We start from the raw sequence: 18397 nt of genomic DNA, 5'->3' as shown, positions 1-18397 counted from the left end.
ATTGGGAAATATCAGTGAGCTTTTCAACTCACTCACACATCAACCTCCCCTAGAAAAAAAAGGCAGAAAAATGAAGCAGCAACGCTATCTGGTTCAGGACAGCCTAGTTGGTTCATGTAAGGAGGTGAAAGCTGTACACGGGGAACATTCACGCTCCTGTTTAAGTAGCCCATTTTTCCCATGATGAACACTTCACGTTTCCACGGCTGCGATATAAATGACTAACAAGGGTGCTGACAGGCTAGCGAGCGCTCTGGTGTTTAAGCTCTCGTGTCACTGCCCATTAGGCGGACGTGGCAGATAGTGACAGGCCCCCGTGACTGCTGCCGCCGCTGCCACTCCACGCCAGGCTCTGCCTGACGCTCATGACGCCTGACAGCCGCTGACCGGCGCGGCTCAGGCAGCAGCTCCTCGCCTCGCGCCGTATCTCGGGCCTCACGGGTGACAGCCCCACTCAGGCCACCCTCTCCAGGCCGGTCGGCTCACTCCCCAGGCCACGGCGCTGCTGTCCTTGTGAACGTGGCGCTGCTGGACCTGTTCACAGTACGGGCCTGTGTGGTGACAGCTTGGCCCTCTGTTGTAGAGCACCGTTGACAAGGGTGCGATCGGTTCATGTGTCTGTGTGTGGACATCATATCTCCCATTCCCATCAATGCCCAGGTTTGAACCTGAAAAACAACTAAGCCACTGAAATGTCCTTGACTAACTGATTAGAATATTAATTGAATTACGTTGCAGGAGTCTTACGTTCATTATACTGTATAATATCTGTCTGGTCAAATCAAGCTGACACTTTACTGATAATGTGAATCACATTTGTTAATGGTTATAGTGTGCTAGAGTGCAATATTACAGCATATCCCCGTCTTTGCTCCCATGGGAGAGCCACATGAGCTAATGTGTCCTTCATCTGTGTTTGTCTGTAGTCGATCCGGGAGGTGACTGGATATGTGCTGGTGGCCCTCAACCAGTTTGACTATTTGCCTCTGGAGAACCTCCGCATTATCCGTGGCACCAAGCTCTATGAAGACCGCTACGCCTTGGCCATCTTCCTCAACTACCGGCGCGATGGAAACTTTGGCCTTCGCCAGCTTGGCCTCAAGAACCTCACAGGTAAAGCCATCAACAACCTGCTCCTCCTCCCTACCCACTAGACTCATAAAGAACACAAACTGTATATTTTATTAGCAGACATTACATAAAGATTGTTATGAAATGCCCTGAGTTTTATGCCGTTTTAAAATAAGCGTTATTTCAGTTTTGCCCTTCGTCTTTCATCCTTCATCACAGACGCCCTTTTGTTCTAATCTGTGCAGAACTTGTAGAACATTAGTGCAGTACCTACACCAACAACCTGCCTTACTCTCGCTCTTCTGTTCCTCTGTTCTGGGCACGTTGAGGGCAGAGCTTGAGCTTGCTCCCCTTTTTATGTCAAGCATGAATCATTACCTTCGAGACACAAAGTGCTTTTTAGGTCCATAAATTGATGCTGTAAGTTGTGCATAAAGTCATCTATAAACATGGCTGCTTATGTCCTCTAATCTAATGCATAAGATGTGTGCACGAGTGTGTTGATATTTTACTGTGATTCACAGTTGTAGAAGAAAGAGGTGCTTGTGATAGACTTCCGACAGCTGTAACTGTTTCATAATCTGCTCTAGAAAGTGTCCCGTTTTCTCTGAAGTCACGGTTGAGAGTTTTGAGGAGGAACTTACAGTAAAGGCTCTCAGAAATTTAATTAGATCCCGTCTGCCAAGGGAGTAGTGACCCTGTCTATTTGAAGCCAGTAGCAGGCTGCTTTAATGACTCAGTTTTTATATATGTGATTATGAACCATCTCTGTAGGACGGATCTTTATAGTCTGACAGTGAACTGACCCTGCACATTTCAGGGACTGGAGTACTTAGTAGCAGTGTTATGACATATTTTCAACATGATTTATTTTATTTGGAATTATTTCTATATTTATTTTGGAAAGACTCATGCAAAATCTGTTTAATCGTAGGCAAACAATTGAATATAAGGCAGACACTGCATAAACTATATGTACTTTTATAGCTCAACAAATGCAACAAATCATTTCTCAATGTTTATTTTGCGGTGCGAGTTGTGCAGATGTTTGGTGCCAACAGCCCAGTGTTCCACCCAATCACCAGGCAGGACAGCAGGCAATGAGCTTCTAGCAGCAGGGGGAGGCCAAAGGGGTTTAGTGTGTGGGGGGGCTGAAAGGGACACATCCCATCCTATCCAAATGTATGCACACATGCCAATGCCACACATACAGTGCACGTTCATATGGTCTGTGCACCCTTAGGCCATCCATATTTATTGGACATTTGAACGGCAGGATGTCTGCACTTCACATGGGAGCTTTACATACAGTCTCAGACAGTGCCCCTACCTGGATGAGCCAATCCCTGCAGAGCTCCATGGTGAAATGAGGAGGAGGCAGTAGAGTGTTGTGCTTGGGCTTCAGACAGCACAGGCAGTAGGCATGATGTCAGCCCACTCCATCTCTGTCTCCGTGTCCCTGCCAAGTGAACAAAGCTTCTTTTGTCATTCCTCCGTGCTCACCTCATGTTAATCTAGTCCTCCCGAGTAGAGATGGATTGCCGGGGCTGCTGCGGCGGTCACTTAGTCACTGCCTAAGTGGGTCCAGTTGGTGACAATGAAGGCAGGCGCTGATGGGTTTACGGTACGTGCTCTCCTAATATTATTTTTGGGCCATGAATAGCCATGAGCAGCTGCGTCGGCGTGGCCTTTGAAGCGGACTGAATGCAGCGTGGACACGCTGGGTGAGCACAGAGTAATGTGCCGTGCTCGTGTGGCCATCCTCCCTGGACCCCGGTGTGTGTGTGAGAGAGGGTTGGGGGGAGGTGGGGGGGGGGGGCGATGAAAAGTGGTAAACACAAACCAAGTGTTACGATATATAGAGTAAACAATGCACACCCTCCTCTACCATCCAGCCTCTCTCATCAGGGCTCATCTGTGTCCTACTTTAACTCACTTTGAGTGGCACCAACTGTGTGTGTGTGTGTGTGTGTGTGTGTGTGTGTGTGTGTGTGTGTGTGTGTGTGTGTGTCTGACATGGTTTTAAATTCCAATATAGACTACAACTACCAATTTAACATCTAAGCATATCGATTCCCCTCACACAGAAGGCTCTTTCTCACACACACACACATACTGTACACACACACACACACACAGACACACACACACACACACACACACACACACACATACTGTAGCCTACACAAAACTGCATCACGTGGGTGTGACTGCGGGAAATAATTAATCACACAGACCGATGTTTTTTGTAGCACGTGCGACATATAGTATACAGCCCGACTTCATTTGTAATAAGCTCAAGTTTTAGTTTGATGCGGTGACTAAGTCTATTATTGGGAGATGATGAATTAGATAGAGGTAAATGTTTTGTAGCTTAGTGCACTCTAATGCACTATATGAAAGAGAGTAATTGCTTTCATTCATCAGAATGATAGAGGAAATGTCAAACTGGCCCTTAATTCATTACAATTACGGGGCAAGAACTAATTATTACACGGTTGCCATGTTAGGGATTTTGATTGACGCAATATGAAAGATGTAAAGGTCACCCAGAAACTCTGGGATGACCTTCTGTTGGCCTATTCAGCCTGAGGCAAGTTGTGTTTTACATGGTGGAACAATGCTGGTGAATTGGCTTCCATTTCAGCTTCATAAAGATATATGCTGTACAGTGTAGATCCCTGAAGCATGTCCCCTTTTGAAGAATATAGGCAGTGCAGTAAGAGATGACAGTTAATGTCAGTTCCACTCACGCTCTGTGTGAACACAGAATGATCAAATAGTCACCTTGGTTGGTGTACTTCAGATTTACATTGCTTCATTATAGCCTTGTTGTTCTTTTTTTCAGGCTCACTTGGTGCTGTCGTCTTTTTTCAGGAAGCATTAGTTGAAATGATGCCAAGGACATCTGCCTTTACTCAAGGCTAATAGGGCTGTTTTTACTTCTTGCTTAAGTGTGTATAGTTGTGCATACAGTAGGTGGTGTGCGCATTGATGTGCAACTTAAAGAATGAAGCACTTCTAAGCACATCCCACTGTTGTATAACCCTTTCATGCACGCATTATGAAAAAAAGTGTCCAGATTTTTTTAGTATTGATTTTCTTACTCTACATGAGCCCAATATTGAAAATCAGTTGGAATTTTTTAAAAATATGCTTTTATATAGAAGTTACGTTATTGTCCACGTATGTGGACAGTGCGCAACAAAGGGGTAAAAAAGAAAAAATGTAATGACAGAAAATGTGGAAACTATGGCCCTCTATTTCCTCCATACTACCCACCCAGCCCTCTACTACCCCCATACTACCCACCCACCTCTCTACTACCTCCATACTACCCGCCCAACCCCTCTACTACCCCCATTATTGCTCACCGACCCTCACCCACCCCTCTACTACCCCCATATTACCCACCTCTACTACCACCACTACCCAACCACCCCTCTACTACATCCATACTACCCATCCCTCTACTACTAACCCACCCACCCCTCTAGTACTCTCATACCAACCCCTCTACTACCCACCCACCCCTCTACTACCCCCATATTGCCATACCACCTTGGCATTACCACATGTAATTAGGTAATTATTTATAAATATGTTTACCAAATGTTTGTTTCTTTGCAATTTAAAGCAATTCAAATCATATTTGAAAAAAAAAAAAAAAAAAAAGTCCTAGTTACAAAATCAAATTTTTGGCCATTTAACTCCTCTGTTGCGCAACGTCCACATACGTGGACAGTTGCTTTTTGTGGTCTACAAACTCTATTTTACATCCGATTTAATTTCTGAAAACATAGAGTTGTTCAACACACTCTCCTGTACAGCATAATATTTTTTTTTACATGATTTTGCCTTCTTGAGTACTAGCTTTTTACAGATATGCCTGGAGCATTCAGCATATGGCCATTACTGTCAGTCATGTTGAATTGATGATGTCATCAAGCAGTCAATATTCCAAATATAAGATGATACATATTGTTAATATATTGCCAAGGACCTACTAAAACTGCCCTGAAGTGGATTGGTGTATATCAACATGATAAATAAGTAGAAAACAGAGTTAAAGTTACTGTCCACGCATGTGGACGTTGCGCATGAAAGGGAGTAGAGTGGAGGAAATGAGAGCTCATCTATTGTAAGGGTGGAAAGGGTGGGTGGTGCAGGCTGGAGGGTGTAGATGCTGTTTTTCACTTTGCACATGGACCTCCGCACAGCCGTGTTGGTGGTCTACTCGTGTGCCTTAGCAAGCACTGGAGGGCATTAAAGCTTTTATGTTTTACGGTGCCCTAAGACACACACAAACTCCAAATGCATCTTGGTGCGGGTGGGTAGGGGGTGGGACTGATTGCATCTCTTAAACATGTCGCCAGAGTGGAACTCCCCATGGGACGAATGCAGCGTGTGCCAAGTACCTGGAGGCACAAAGAGATTCTTACCAATCTTGCATCGGTGGGAGTCCTCTTACAACTGGGTTCAATAAAATTGGAGATCTCTTGCGTGGTGAGGACCATCTATCGTCCCTGCTAATGACTTCTCCACGGCTCCTTTTTGGAGGGCGGTGCGTGTGCCCGGCACATTTCCCCGTGGCTAAAGGAGATCTATCAGGTGCTGAGCAGGCGTACGAGCGCTGGGGCTCAGTGTGCAGGTGTCTGCGTCATGTGCTAGCGCTTATGGCCACAGCTAGGCTCGCAGCTACTCACTCACACTCACTTATTTCTGTCAGGCAGAGGGGGAAACAGAGTCCAGGGACTCGGCTCTCCTTGCTGTCCCCTACCCTAGCCACCCCCCCAACCCCCCCACCGCCCGCCACAGCCAGTAAATAATTCAAACAGTGTGTGTTGTTCCACTTACCCGCGCCCTCCACAGGAGTGCTCTAAGTACACATAACCCATATGCTCCGCTCTTAGCGCTTACATTAGGCAATGCACCGTGCACATGGCTCCGTATCCTTCCCATCTTGCGCGGCAACTGTCTTTAGGAATATTGAAATGAGCATCTGGTCCCAGCGGAGCCTGTTTCTCGGTGGCAGCGAGTCCAGTGGTACGCGGGAGGCAGTGAGATGTGGAGGGATGCTTGAAATACCAGCCATCCCCTGAGGGACGGACCGAACGCAGTGAAAAACAGCCCAGCCCATATTTTCTCTTCCTCTCTCGTGCTCGCTCACTCTCTCTGCCTTTTCTTTCTCTCTTTTTTGTGTGTGTTCGTCTTCACTCACTCTCTGACTTGTGTTTTTTTTTTTCCGCTGGCTGACCTCGGGCTCTGTCTGTTCCCTGTCATTGTCTGGGCACACGCACAGGTGGGCACTAAGGCCTGGCACAGGTGCTGCCTAGCTGCTGAACCCAGTCACCAACCCCTCACCCTGAGGCAGTGCAGCACTGGAGCCATGCCCAGACATGGGGGCTCCCACACACACACACACACACACACACACTAACACACACACACTAACACACACACACACACACACACACTAGCACACACACACACACACACACTCAGGCAGCTGTCTGCAGGAGAACAGCAGGGCTGGCCTGTGAAGGCTGCTTTGAAGTGGCAGTCACATTATCGTGTCGTTTCTCTCATAGTAGCTCTCCCGAGATGTGTAAAGGGGTCGATGCGATCCATAAGCGACATATAAGAGGATAAAGGTTATTAACTACACAAGGCCTAATCTGCAGGCTGATAAAATGGACCTGCTGATATTGAAACTGACCTCCAAATCCCTGGAGGTTGAAATTGCCCTGGATCAAATCAATTTGTCGCTGGTATATTCTGATATTGCCCTATTGATTTTCTTTTGTGTGTTACCCTGTGAGAGGGTGTCGGTATAAGCATGTCGTTTGCCTGACTCTCTGGGACCCCTTTCTCTTCAGAGACTCCACTCCGATCCCCATTCCCCCCAGATGTGCAATGGAGTTGGCGGCACCAGTGCATTTGGGATGAGTTTTAGTGTGAGGTGTAGAGGCAGGAAGCCCTGGCTGGGCCCATGTCCTGCTCCTTGGGTGACTAGCGTGGTGACTAGTGGGGAGGCGTGTGTGGCCACATGGCGGTTAGAGGGGAGGAGAGAGGTAATGGCGTCCCTGACTCTGCACATTTGGAACACTCACTTCAGTAAATAGGAAGTGGATTGCTGGCACATGGCTCATCTCCCTTGTCCTGCTCATTTCTCTCTGTCACTTTCTTTTGCATCGCCTGCGGTGCCATACACACACGGCAGTTCCATCCCACCTTTGCCATCTAGCGGGACCTTTCACTAGGTTCCTACAGTATAGGCCCTGTGCCTTCCTTCATCTCCCCACACACCCTCCTGGACCCTGCGCTAAAGCAAACGCTAGGTATTAATTATAGCTCATCCCAGCACTGAGGTAAAGGTTAGCCATTGCCACTTTGCCTGACATTTTAGATATTCCACTCAGCTTGCTGTCTGAAAGGAATTAAGAGACATTTTTCAGGCCCAGGCAAACACATTTCTCCTGCTACCTTTTTTTTTGTTTGAATCAACAGCACACAAACAGCCCCGGTGCATTCAGATGGTAATTACTGCCTGCTGGCTTTGCAAAATAATAACAGCCTCAATAAAGAACATAAAACAGATGAGCGTGTCAATTTAACACATTTTTTATTCTCTCTGTCTCTCTCCCGCTTTCTCTTTGCAATTAGTTTGCTTTAGTTTTGGTGCTATATTGTTGTTTCATCTATTCCACTGTTATTTATCAACTTGTTCCCCCGACTGAAAGCACTGGCATCTCTGCATCCATTTGCCTGAGTGGCTCTAGCCCCGGTGTGTTTGCCCACAGCCCAGTGCTGAGGCTTGATTGATCCATCCACATTCCATCTGGTCTCCACCACCCTTGATATGCCTTAAATCCCACCCAATGACTTCATCCGCTTACGGCCTTGGCCACAGGCTCCGTGAGCGCCTCTGTGTATGTGGTCTAATCTCCCAGGCTTTCATCTCTTTAGCCAGGTAGCGCTTCAAAACCTCAAATCTGTCGGGGAGTATTCTTGCAGATCTGTTAATAGCGCCCAGTTGCTGTGAAACGTGGCCTTCAGACTCTCCCGCCTTGAGTGGGATGTTCATTATTTGAAAGGGAAGTGATGAAGTGTGGATGTCTTTATATATTGGCTTTCTGTGCAGGTGTGTGATTTCTCGTCTCTCAGCCTTTCATTTGTACAGAGAGGGAATGGCTAACAGACCAGGGGAAATCAAAACACCATGGGTCAATTTTTAAAGGAGGTTTTACATTCACTCACTTGAGCACACTGAGGAAGGCGCTAAGCCAAAATGCATCTGTGCAATAAACATTTTTGTAGGCAAAGTGCGGCCTTTTTATTCTTTGATGTTACGTATACGTTTGGCCAAGCAAAACATCTTATTACAAAATAAATAAGAAACTGAATGAAGCCTGCCCCTATCACACAATTCAATATTTTAAACACTAAAAGTATCATCTTCATTGAATCTTATCGACAGTTTTCATTTGGTCACACACACACACACACACACACACACACACACACACACACACACACACACACACTTATACCATTCACCATTGTTCCTCCCTCTTAGTGGCACATATGCACCTCCATAGATAGTATTTGAGGGCTGTGTTCAGCTCTTCATAGCCCCTTTGGTCGTGTTCAAGTGGAAAATCACATAGATCATGCAATAACAGCTCAGTGGCACCCAGGAGGACAGATGCAGGAGGAAAATGCTTGGTACTTGGCAGCATTCTTTCTCTAGAACAAAAGCAAGAGAGAGAAGCGGTTAGGGGTGGGGGGGATGGGGGGGGGCATTGAAAATTACTTTTGCCTCTGACATTCATTTCCATCTCTTGCTTGGCAGCGGCCAGACCTGAGGTTGCTTCCAATTGTGTGCCTAATTGATTACTTCCCATGCAATTACGCTTGTGTCATACTCAATATTTCAGGGCCCGAGGAATGGGTGAGTGATCTGCGGGAAGAATTTCATTGTCTCATTCGCCACCCCAAAATACACCTTCGGGGATCATACCCACTGTTTCTGTGCACATCTGTCACAAGTTGTGCTTGGTTATGAAATGCAGTAAGATTTTTCTTCAAAGGTCTATTCATTAAATTCAGTTGCAAACAAGCAGACCTGTTTACATGGGATTTGTTGCTGTAATTATCACCCAAACAGAATCTGCAGAAAGCAATAAGAGGTAATTAGGCTACACTGGGAAGAGAGCTCTTAAAATAACACTATTATGTAATGTATGTCATACATATGTGTTATTGTTTGGACATATTTGTCCATGTTTTACTTTCTTTATTTTTTAGGTTTCAGTAATGGGCTCATGTGGGAATAGCTACAGTATGAATAGGAGAAAGGGATGAAAAATTCATAGAAAGAAAATAAGGGGTTTCAGATAACTGACCTGCTTGCAACTTAACTAATCAGTTGAAGTAGAACATACAGAAGTGTGCAGGAGGAGCTTTGGGAAGGATCTGGGAATAGTGTCGTGTCATTTGGATGGGCAGAACTATCGAGGTGAGCATCCTCATTTCAATATTTTCGCTGCAATCAGTCAGCGCTGTGATTTGAACGCTCTTAATATCCGAGGAAATTGCTCAAAGCCTTGTCCGGCCCCGATCTGCATCAGCTGGCACATGGCATACAAAAGATTCTGCACTCTCTGTGCAAGATGAAAGGCAGAAGAAGAGGGTCAGAAACAAAGCCGTGGGAGATGGAAGTTGAAAAGCGGAAGAATTCCTTCTTCAAGGGCTCCTTGTATTTAAATCGTGTGATATCATTGGATGGGGAGGGAGGGGTGGGGGGAGGGCGAGTCATAATTACACAGAGATCAAATGGAGAGGCTGGGGCTGCTGCTCAAGCCCCTACTCTACAGCTGGGACTCCGAGGAGGAGCCGGCCACATTAAAAATGCATTTGGTGTCATCATTAAGAAGCTGAATGATTAAAACATATCTCCTGGCTTCAAACGCCATTTTCCCTATCTATAAAAAAAGGGGGAAAAAAGACCGGATGGAAAAAACACAGACTTTTACAGGCATAAACATGGTTTGATGTGGCTTGAGTGAGGTACTCAGGTAGTGGTTACATAAGGAATTGGGCTTCTTCATAGTGTTATTTTAGTCATTCCCACTAGAATTAGCCGAGCATTCGCACAATCTTGCAGTCACATAATTCCAAACCTTTTTTACCGCTATGAAATATCCCATTTAGAGAGGAAGAGGAAAAGATGAAAATAACGAAGACCACAATGTATAGACAGTTTTACTGGAACAATCTCAGCTACAAGAGCCACAACGTATATGAATGTATACATAAACTGGAACTGTCTCAGCTACAAGAGCCAAGTACAAGAGCATTTGCCATGTGAAAGTAGCTAACCACAGGACTCTAAAGGACTGGTAAATGGTGGTGTTGTAGATGGTCCCGTGGAAGAGTTATTGATATAAAACATTGAGAGCAGTAACAGAGAAGTCCCACAGACAGTGCTGATCTGGTCTGGCTAGTCCCCAGCATGGAGCCCAACTCAATATGCTGTGCCTCCCTCATGCCGCTGTGTCTGCTCAGATCACTCTTTTAGACTGCTATGAGACAACCGTCAAGGGCCAAGTGCTTTTATGTTTCATATTGTGAACAAGTCTCCTGTGAAATCTGACATGACAATTTAATGTCTACTGAGACGTACTGTGATCTGGTGATAGCTGTTGTTCCACGGCGTAGTCAAGACCAGCCGCATGGATTGTTTTTTTTTACTCTCGTGAGGCATTTATCTCATCCTGAATTTACGATACATACATTATAGTGTACAGTTTTTGACTGCAGGGCTTTTCAGACAGGACCTTGGTCAGCCGCTCAATTACAGCTGGAGAAAGCTTTTCCTTTTTTGCAGCACTTTCTGCTGGGGCCGGACTGTTCCATTCAAAGCTCATTTAGACTGTTATGCTGCCACGGGCTCTGCAAATGAAAGACTCTTTTATAGACATGGTCATCAGCTTTCCCATTTGTCTCCATTATCCCTAAATGGCTGGTAATGGAGTCGTGCGACAGGAGACCCCCCTCCCTTCCACCCCACCCTACCCCACCCCATCCTCTTCCTTGAGGGGACTCATCATCACCTCGGAGGGGCACCCATCAGTGAGTTAAGCAGATGGGTGGGGTCTCCGTGGATCAATCATGAGAGCCCTGCTCCAGCCTATGCTCTTCAAGAGCAGGATATTGGGGTATCATCTCGGCCACCTCCCACCCTCCTGCGTCACTCTACACGGCTGTGTTGTCGTTTGCCATATTGCTTATTTCTTTAAAAAAAAGGAGCAAAAAAAAAAAAGAATCTTGTCTGTGGCCCTGTGACTTAATTTTCCATTCCTTAGAACATGACAGGTCCTGATGATATCAACGACAGCTGTCAGCAAGCGTTTGCGTGTGTGTGTGTTGAGGGACTGAGGGAGCGAGGGAGGAATGGAGTGAAGGAGGGAGGGAGAGAGGGAGCAAGCAAATGAAAAACAGAGGAGCCTGACAGAGTGGGGATGAGCGGTCGGGAAGGTGCTGAAAAACACAGAAACTGGAGCGCTGTGTGCCTGGCAAGCACACACACACACACACACACACACACACACACACACACACACACACACACACACACACACACACACACACACACAACACACACATACGCACACACACACACATACACACACACATAGAGAAACATGCACGCACATGCAGCGGTTGGACTGCTGAATTATTCAGCGATGGCAGAGCAGAAGGCCCGGGGCCCGTGCCCAGACTGGACCAACCCCCCACACGCTGCTGACGTGCGGCCCGGCGCCCGCCACACAGCCGCCGCTCCAGGTTCACCTTTGTCCCGCGTGGCACCTGATCCTGCATACCCAGCAGCCACGGCTGACCACGTCCACTGCAGCACGGGCTCTCACCGTCCAGCTTCAGCTGACAGAGCCCTGCTGAAACCAGCCCTGTGTCTCATTAATTGTTCATTCAAGCAAGCAAAGAATTTAGATATCAATTAATAAGCGAAATATATATATTTTTCCTGCCATTCCCTCTGGCAATTTTTCACCCAGAGTTCTTAATCAGGTTATTCCTGCAGAGAGTAGAGAAATAACCTTGAATGTCAAGTAACGGGCATTACAAAGAAAAACCAACTCCGGGACCTCAACAAAAATGTACATGATTCTTCATTTAATCTAATATGCGGCCTTTTAGCTTGACCATAACCCTGTGACCAGAGAATGAGGAGCTCGGTAACACGGCAGCATGAGTCTGCTTGAACTGTGACAGTGGACAGTAGTGTGATCTCTTACTTAGTCTCTGTATATGATACCTTGAACCATGTCTGCTCACACCCTGTTGCTGGTGTAGATGATCATCTGGCACCTGGGATAACCACTGTGAGAGGCTGCGCTGGTGCAGGGGGGTGGGGGTGGAGGTGGGGGGTTGAAGACTCCCTGCGCTTACCTTAGCCTCTCATCTGTCCGTGCTTCATCTGTCCGTGCTCCAGTGGGAAATGTTAATGAAACACTTAAGAGGGCTAAACCAATTATTTCTGCTTATGCCAATCTCAGACCTCACGCTTCCGAAATGTCAGCAGCAGCGCCGAGAAGTGTGTGTGTGTGTGCGTGTGTGTGTGTGTGTGTGTGTGTGTGTGTGTGTGTGTGTGAGGAGGTGGGGGGCTAGGGGGAGAGAGAGAGAGATGGAATAATTAGGTTTTTGAAGTGATGAAGGGATGGATGAATGAACGGATGACGCAGAGGCAGGCCGAGAGGCAGGGGCTTCCTGTTGCACAGAGCAGTGGCAATGGCCATGAGCAATGGGAGTCGTTAATGCACTGGCCTTTTTCAGTGTCAGCAAGCATTTCCCTCGCACGGCTTTTCTCCCCATGAATGCCAAAAAGTGTGAAATGCGTAAAGCAGCGTGTCTGATTCTGAATTAAATTGCAGGTCACGCTCTCCCCACATTTTTAGGGGATGTCATATCCTTTTCAACTGCAACAGGTTGAGAGGCTAATTTGTGTATGCTCATGATGTATGGCCAGTCCCCTGGATAGCTGGAGACTTCTCAACAGGCACATTATGTAAATATTCCCCCTCGAGTGAAAAGCAGTGTACCCTCAAAAGCAGTGTGGGGATCGAGAGAACTTTTTTTTTGTGGAGCATGACATGGTAATTGCCATACTAAAAGGAGAGCAAAAGCGAGCGAGAGAGGGAGAGATAGAGATAGAGAGTGACAGAGAGAGAGAGAGAGAGAGAGGGAGAGAGGGAGAGGGAGAAGACCACTGCTTCAGTGCGGCAATCTGTTTGAGAAATTGGCACGCTGCGTGGCCCTGACTGCAGCGGCCTCTGCGTCTCCCTCTGTGGCTTAATAATTAATGTATTTATTTTCTGCGCCGTGGGTTTGGCGGCGAAGTGGAGCAGCGCTGAGCGGAGGCAGTGGAGGGTAATGGGACATGAAAGGCCCATGCTGTTCTCCAGCGGCCCCTCCGAGCAGAGAATTCGCCCAGGTGCATGCTACCTCACACATGAATTCATGAGCTAAATATACAGAGCGTGGCCTCTATAGCGTTCTGGCTCTCTCTCTTTCTTTCTCTCTCTCTCTCTGTCTGTCTCTCTCACTTTCTCATTTCTCCACACGCACCAGTTTGACCCCCCCCCCCCCCCCCCCCCCCACACACACACACACACACACACACACACACACACACACACACTCGCGCTGGAAACTGTCCCCATGTGCCTCGTCCCGCTAACCTCGCCGTCCCCCATGACATCATAATGCTCTAACTATGGTGGTTACACAAGCTGTGTGGAGTCATCTTTTCTTTTCCAGCAGAATGATGTCAACTCAGCCAGAGTCATTGGCAGACAATTGTCTTATCAGATTTGCTTTTCATCTCTCTGGGGTGGGTTAAGGCAGTCGGTACTGTACTGAAAGCCCCGCTCTGGAAGCCATTCCCTAGTTGTGTTCATCAGTCAAGATGGCGTGAATTCAACTGGTACCATGGCTTTATTTTTGTTTTTTTGTTTTTGTTTTGTTTTGTTTTGTTTTGTTTTGTTTCGTTCTGTTTTTGAGCACCTGCCAGACCTGGGTCCTGAGAGGTCCTCTCCCACAGCAGCTGTAATGCCCCCATCACCCCCCCACACACACACACACACTCCTACTTCTCATGGGTTTCTGCTCCTCTCTCTTATTGCTAAGCACACTCTTGCGCTGCTCTCTACCCACCTGATTGGGCTATTGTGCTCATTAAGAGCCATTGTGATTGCTGTGGCCCATGTTCCAGCTCAGGGAGAAGGAGACTGTAGAGAGGTGACTAAGACCGCTGTTGTTTCCGGCGCGCGTGCTTTTGAAATGGGGCTCTCATGAACTGTGCGTCATTTGTACACATTCCCAAGCCTTAGCCACTCATCCCTCAGCCATCAATTCCATCTCCACACTCCACTGTAATTAAACAGGCTTTCACGTTTATGCTTCAGGTCTTCCACAGTGAGGCAAGCACCTGGGATATGCATGACTTAGCTTTGAGTTAGACTGGGTTTGGACCCGGCGTACATTTTGTACGGCAAGTTTGTTTTGTTGTGCATGCATCGTAATACCTTAGTAAAGGTGTATTTTAGGCTAGGGCCTGGTGTTTCTGAAGCAACACATGCTGCGGTATCTGTTGACTGGAGTGCAAAACATTTGACTCCATCTCTTATGTATGTACACAATATCAGTAGTCGAGATCGTCCTCCATTTGTATGAATGAAATGTGGGTTATGCAGCTCACAACAGTACTCTGGTTTTCTCTTCCTGAAAACATTTTGTTTTGGCACAGACGAGGAGCATGACAGAAAAAAGAATCCCCTCTTCAGCCCTTTCCTGTTGTGCTTCATTTTTAAGCAGATGCTCCCTGCTCCAGATAATACCATAATCCTTTAATCTTGGCCATTTTTTCATAAAGATTCATTGGAAACAATTGCGTGAGGGAGGGCAAAATTTAATCAGCTGGCTTTAAACAAAATTACCATCCAGAAGATACTGGCACGGCACGAGGAGGGAGGAGAAGCACAGCTCCCCTCCCCCTTCCACACACACAAACAAACAAGCCAACACACACACACTCCTTTTGTCACAGCCTGTGTATTGTCTCAGCGTTTATTAAGGAGTCTCCCATTGTCCCCTAGTCGCACATCAAGCTGCATGGACAATGGCACAAAGAACACAACAACACAACAGTTGATTTCTTACTGTGTTGTTCTTCATGCAATGTCTGTTCTTTTTGACATTCATATGTTATCCACATCAGCTAGTTAATTGTGATCATATCAGAATGTCCTGTCAAATGTCCTTCATAGTCAGAGACAGAAATGTTTCAGGGTCAGCCCCTGCCTCTGTTAAACCCTAGTACCTGACAGGCTGCGCCTCAACGCAGTGACTCATTGCATGCATTTCCAGTGTCCTTGATGTGTCTAAATATAATCGGTTGAAATGGATCCATTCTTCACACATTTTCAGTATTTCCAAGCACATCTGTCCTCTCTGCATACCTTGTGTGTGTGTGTGTGTGTGTGTGTGTGTGTGTGTGTGTGTGTACATGTAGGTGTGTGGATTGTGTGTGTGTGTGTGTGTGTGTGTGTGTGTGTGTGTGTGTGTGTGTGTGTGTGTGTGTGTGTGTGTGTACACATGTCGTGTGTGTGCGCTGTGCCCTTGATGCTCCCATAATACGGATACTCTGTTCCTTGAATGTCAGCAGCATCTTGTTAAAAGTGCATTTGCATGTCGCCTACACCTTGGCTATTCCACTGCGTTGTCTGCATCGGTGACTGAATGTGGCCCTGTGGAGGAATGGCTCCCCATGTGCCTGCTGCCTCTCATAAAGCCTTTTTATGGGTTTGCAGTTGTTCTTTTCAGGTCACTAGTTAAATACATAAAAACTCAATTACATTTCAGTGGAGCTGCGCTGGGGTTTATTCCTGGAGTGTTGAGGACATTAAATGCGGGTTGCCCTGTTCTTTTGAGCTTCATACTGGGTGCTTGGCTCTCTGACCTTGTTTGAGGTCTAAACTGTGTGCCAGGGGGATTCACAGTAACTGCTGGAGGCTGTCCGTCTCAAACTCTTGTCGCTCCTGGGGCCAGGACCCATAGTGTGTCCTTGTTGGGTGTTCTGTGATGTGATGCTTGGACTAGCTCTTCTGGGTCTCATTGGATCCAGTTGTGGATTCCTTAATAAGGGTGCCTCTCCCTCCAAAGGACGTGTTGCTGCCAGCATGCAATTCTCTTAGCTCTGCTAAGCCCTTCTCCCAGAGAGGACACAAACACAGGGCGTCTTTGCATACCGCGTGGCCCTGTGATTCAACACAGTGCTGTTCAGCACTTAGCTCGTTAGATGGTGTGAGGCCACGGGTCAGATTCCCAGTCAGCTGCAACACATTAGAGTCCTCTTCATCTCGCTCGTGTGGTTCCCTGCCGGTGCCCACAGCAAGTCCAAGTCCTTGATTCTTACTTTAACATCAGCCAACTGGGCTGCTACCTATCGCATTGAATCATTTATCAAATGATTCCATGTCTTGTCATAACACCACCCTCCTCACAGGCATGTGAACGAGCAGCTCATGTAGTCTGCAGGCATTCTTAAACAGTTCTAGGAACACCTGAAGATCTTCTTACGCTTGAATCAATGCCCTGCTTTCAACCTGCTGAATTATTGTATTTATTGTGTCTGTGTAGATTGCTGAGGACACAAGCATCTGAGAGATGTGTTCGACTCACAACAGCTCAAGGCACCCGGTTATTTCAGCCATTGTCCAGGTTTTTCATTTTGACATGAAAGGACATACAGCATTGTGCTGCTGAGGCACTTGATGTCTGTATGATTGATGCGTGTAATTTAAAAAATCTGAGCTTTCATGCAACTGAATGGCATCAGTGTCATTCAGTTAAACCACCTTGAGTAAGTCCAATAATGTAAACAAAATACAAAGCCCCCAGTGTAGTATTGAAAGAATTCAATTCAGTCATCCTGAATACATTCGCACAGTATGTAGACAACCCATCTGGCAGACTAGACGTCCCTTTTGAAGTGAAATGCAAAGTGTTGGAGTGTGTGCTAGACCAGGACCCCCTTAGTTCTGCTGACGCCATATATTAAAGGCAAAAGCTACATTTACCAGGGAACACAATGACACATGAATGCACACGCAGCATCTTGCCGTACCACACGCGGCTGCAGCAGCTCCATGTGTGAGTGTGGGAGTTGTGTGGCATGAGTGGGCTTGTGTTTTGCGGTGGGCTGCGACACCGTGTGTGCCCGGGCTGGGCTCCAGCGGCCCCACGGGCAGCCAGCTGTGAGGAGCCAGCGCCTCCCCCGTCGGGGTCACCCAGAGTCTCTCGGCAGCGGGCGACCAGCCCTGCGCATGGAGAGGCGACGCGACGCGATGTGATGCGCTGGTGCTTGAGCCTCACCCACTGAGCCAATTATAGCCTGCGAGCGCGCAGCGGGGAAGCCCGGGAACAAGTTCTCATTGAGTGAGTGAGTGAGAGAGTGATGGAGTCTGACCTGATCCATTTGTGTTTCTACAGGCTGCCTGGGTGCTTTGGAGTATAGCACATATAGAATGAGTAGAGCTGTACGCATATTATCAGTTCGTTTGTTTCTTTTCTTCATCTTATTACATTATTCATTCTTCTTGTTGGTTTTATTTGGGGCTTTGGAGGATTGGGACCCCCACAAATGAAGATGCGGGCCAAACAAGAAGGCTAAATGCGTTACTAAAGCCTTCAAATGTATGTGTATATGTAGGCGTGTGTGTGTGGGGGGCGTTGGTGTGGGTTTGTATGGGTGTGTGTGTGGGTGGCTGTGTGTGTGTGTGTGTGTGGGTGGGTGTGTGTGGGTGTGTGTGTGTCCTGACCAACAGAATCTAGCCTTTCCAGCCCACTTCTCCCCTGTAAAAGCAAATCAGCGTGCCCTCTCCTCTGATGGTTTGTTCAACTTTGCTCATCACTATTTTTCACTGAGGTGAAGTCTCCTGGGCGCGGGGGCCAGTGCACACAGTCACATCAGAGTGATGGATCACACAGGAGCTCACCTATTTGTAGTGGAGGGGAGGGGGCCTGGCAGGCCCTGGCATATCATCCCTCACACACACACACACACACACACACACACACACACACACACACACACACACACACACACACACACACACACGCACATGTGAACACAGTAAAAGTGGACAGTGGCGCCATGTATTGATCTGTTGTGATGCCTGTTACCACAGTCAAAATTACATGGTTATGAACAAGATAATCAACATGTTTTGCCATGTTGTCA

General features: G+C 47.1%; 1 protein-coding gene across 3 annotated transcripts in view; it reads left to right on the top strand.

Moving 5' to 3' along the window:
• The window catches only part of LOC134078119 (receptor tyrosine-protein kinase erbB-4-like), a 222629-nt gene that overhangs the window by 129331 nt on the left and 74901 nt on the right, over window positions 1–18397 (top strand). For all 3 annotated transcript variants that reach the window (XM_062533796.1, XM_062533797.1, XM_062533795.1), the window contains exon 3: window positions 927–1113. In XM_062533796.1, coding sequence (XP_062389780.1) covers window positions 927–1113 — 187 coding nt within the window. The remainder of the gene's footprint in view (window positions 1–926; window positions 1114–18397) is intronic.

This window comes from Sardina pilchardus, chromosome 4 (genome assembly GCF_963854185.1).
Source record: "Sardina pilchardus chromosome 4, fSarPil1.1, whole genome shotgun sequence".
Lineage (NCBI taxonomy): Eukaryota > Metazoa > Chordata > Actinopteri > Clupeiformes > Clupeidae > Sardina > Sardina pilchardus.
This window is presented reverse-complemented; position numbering and strand designations above follow the sequence as displayed.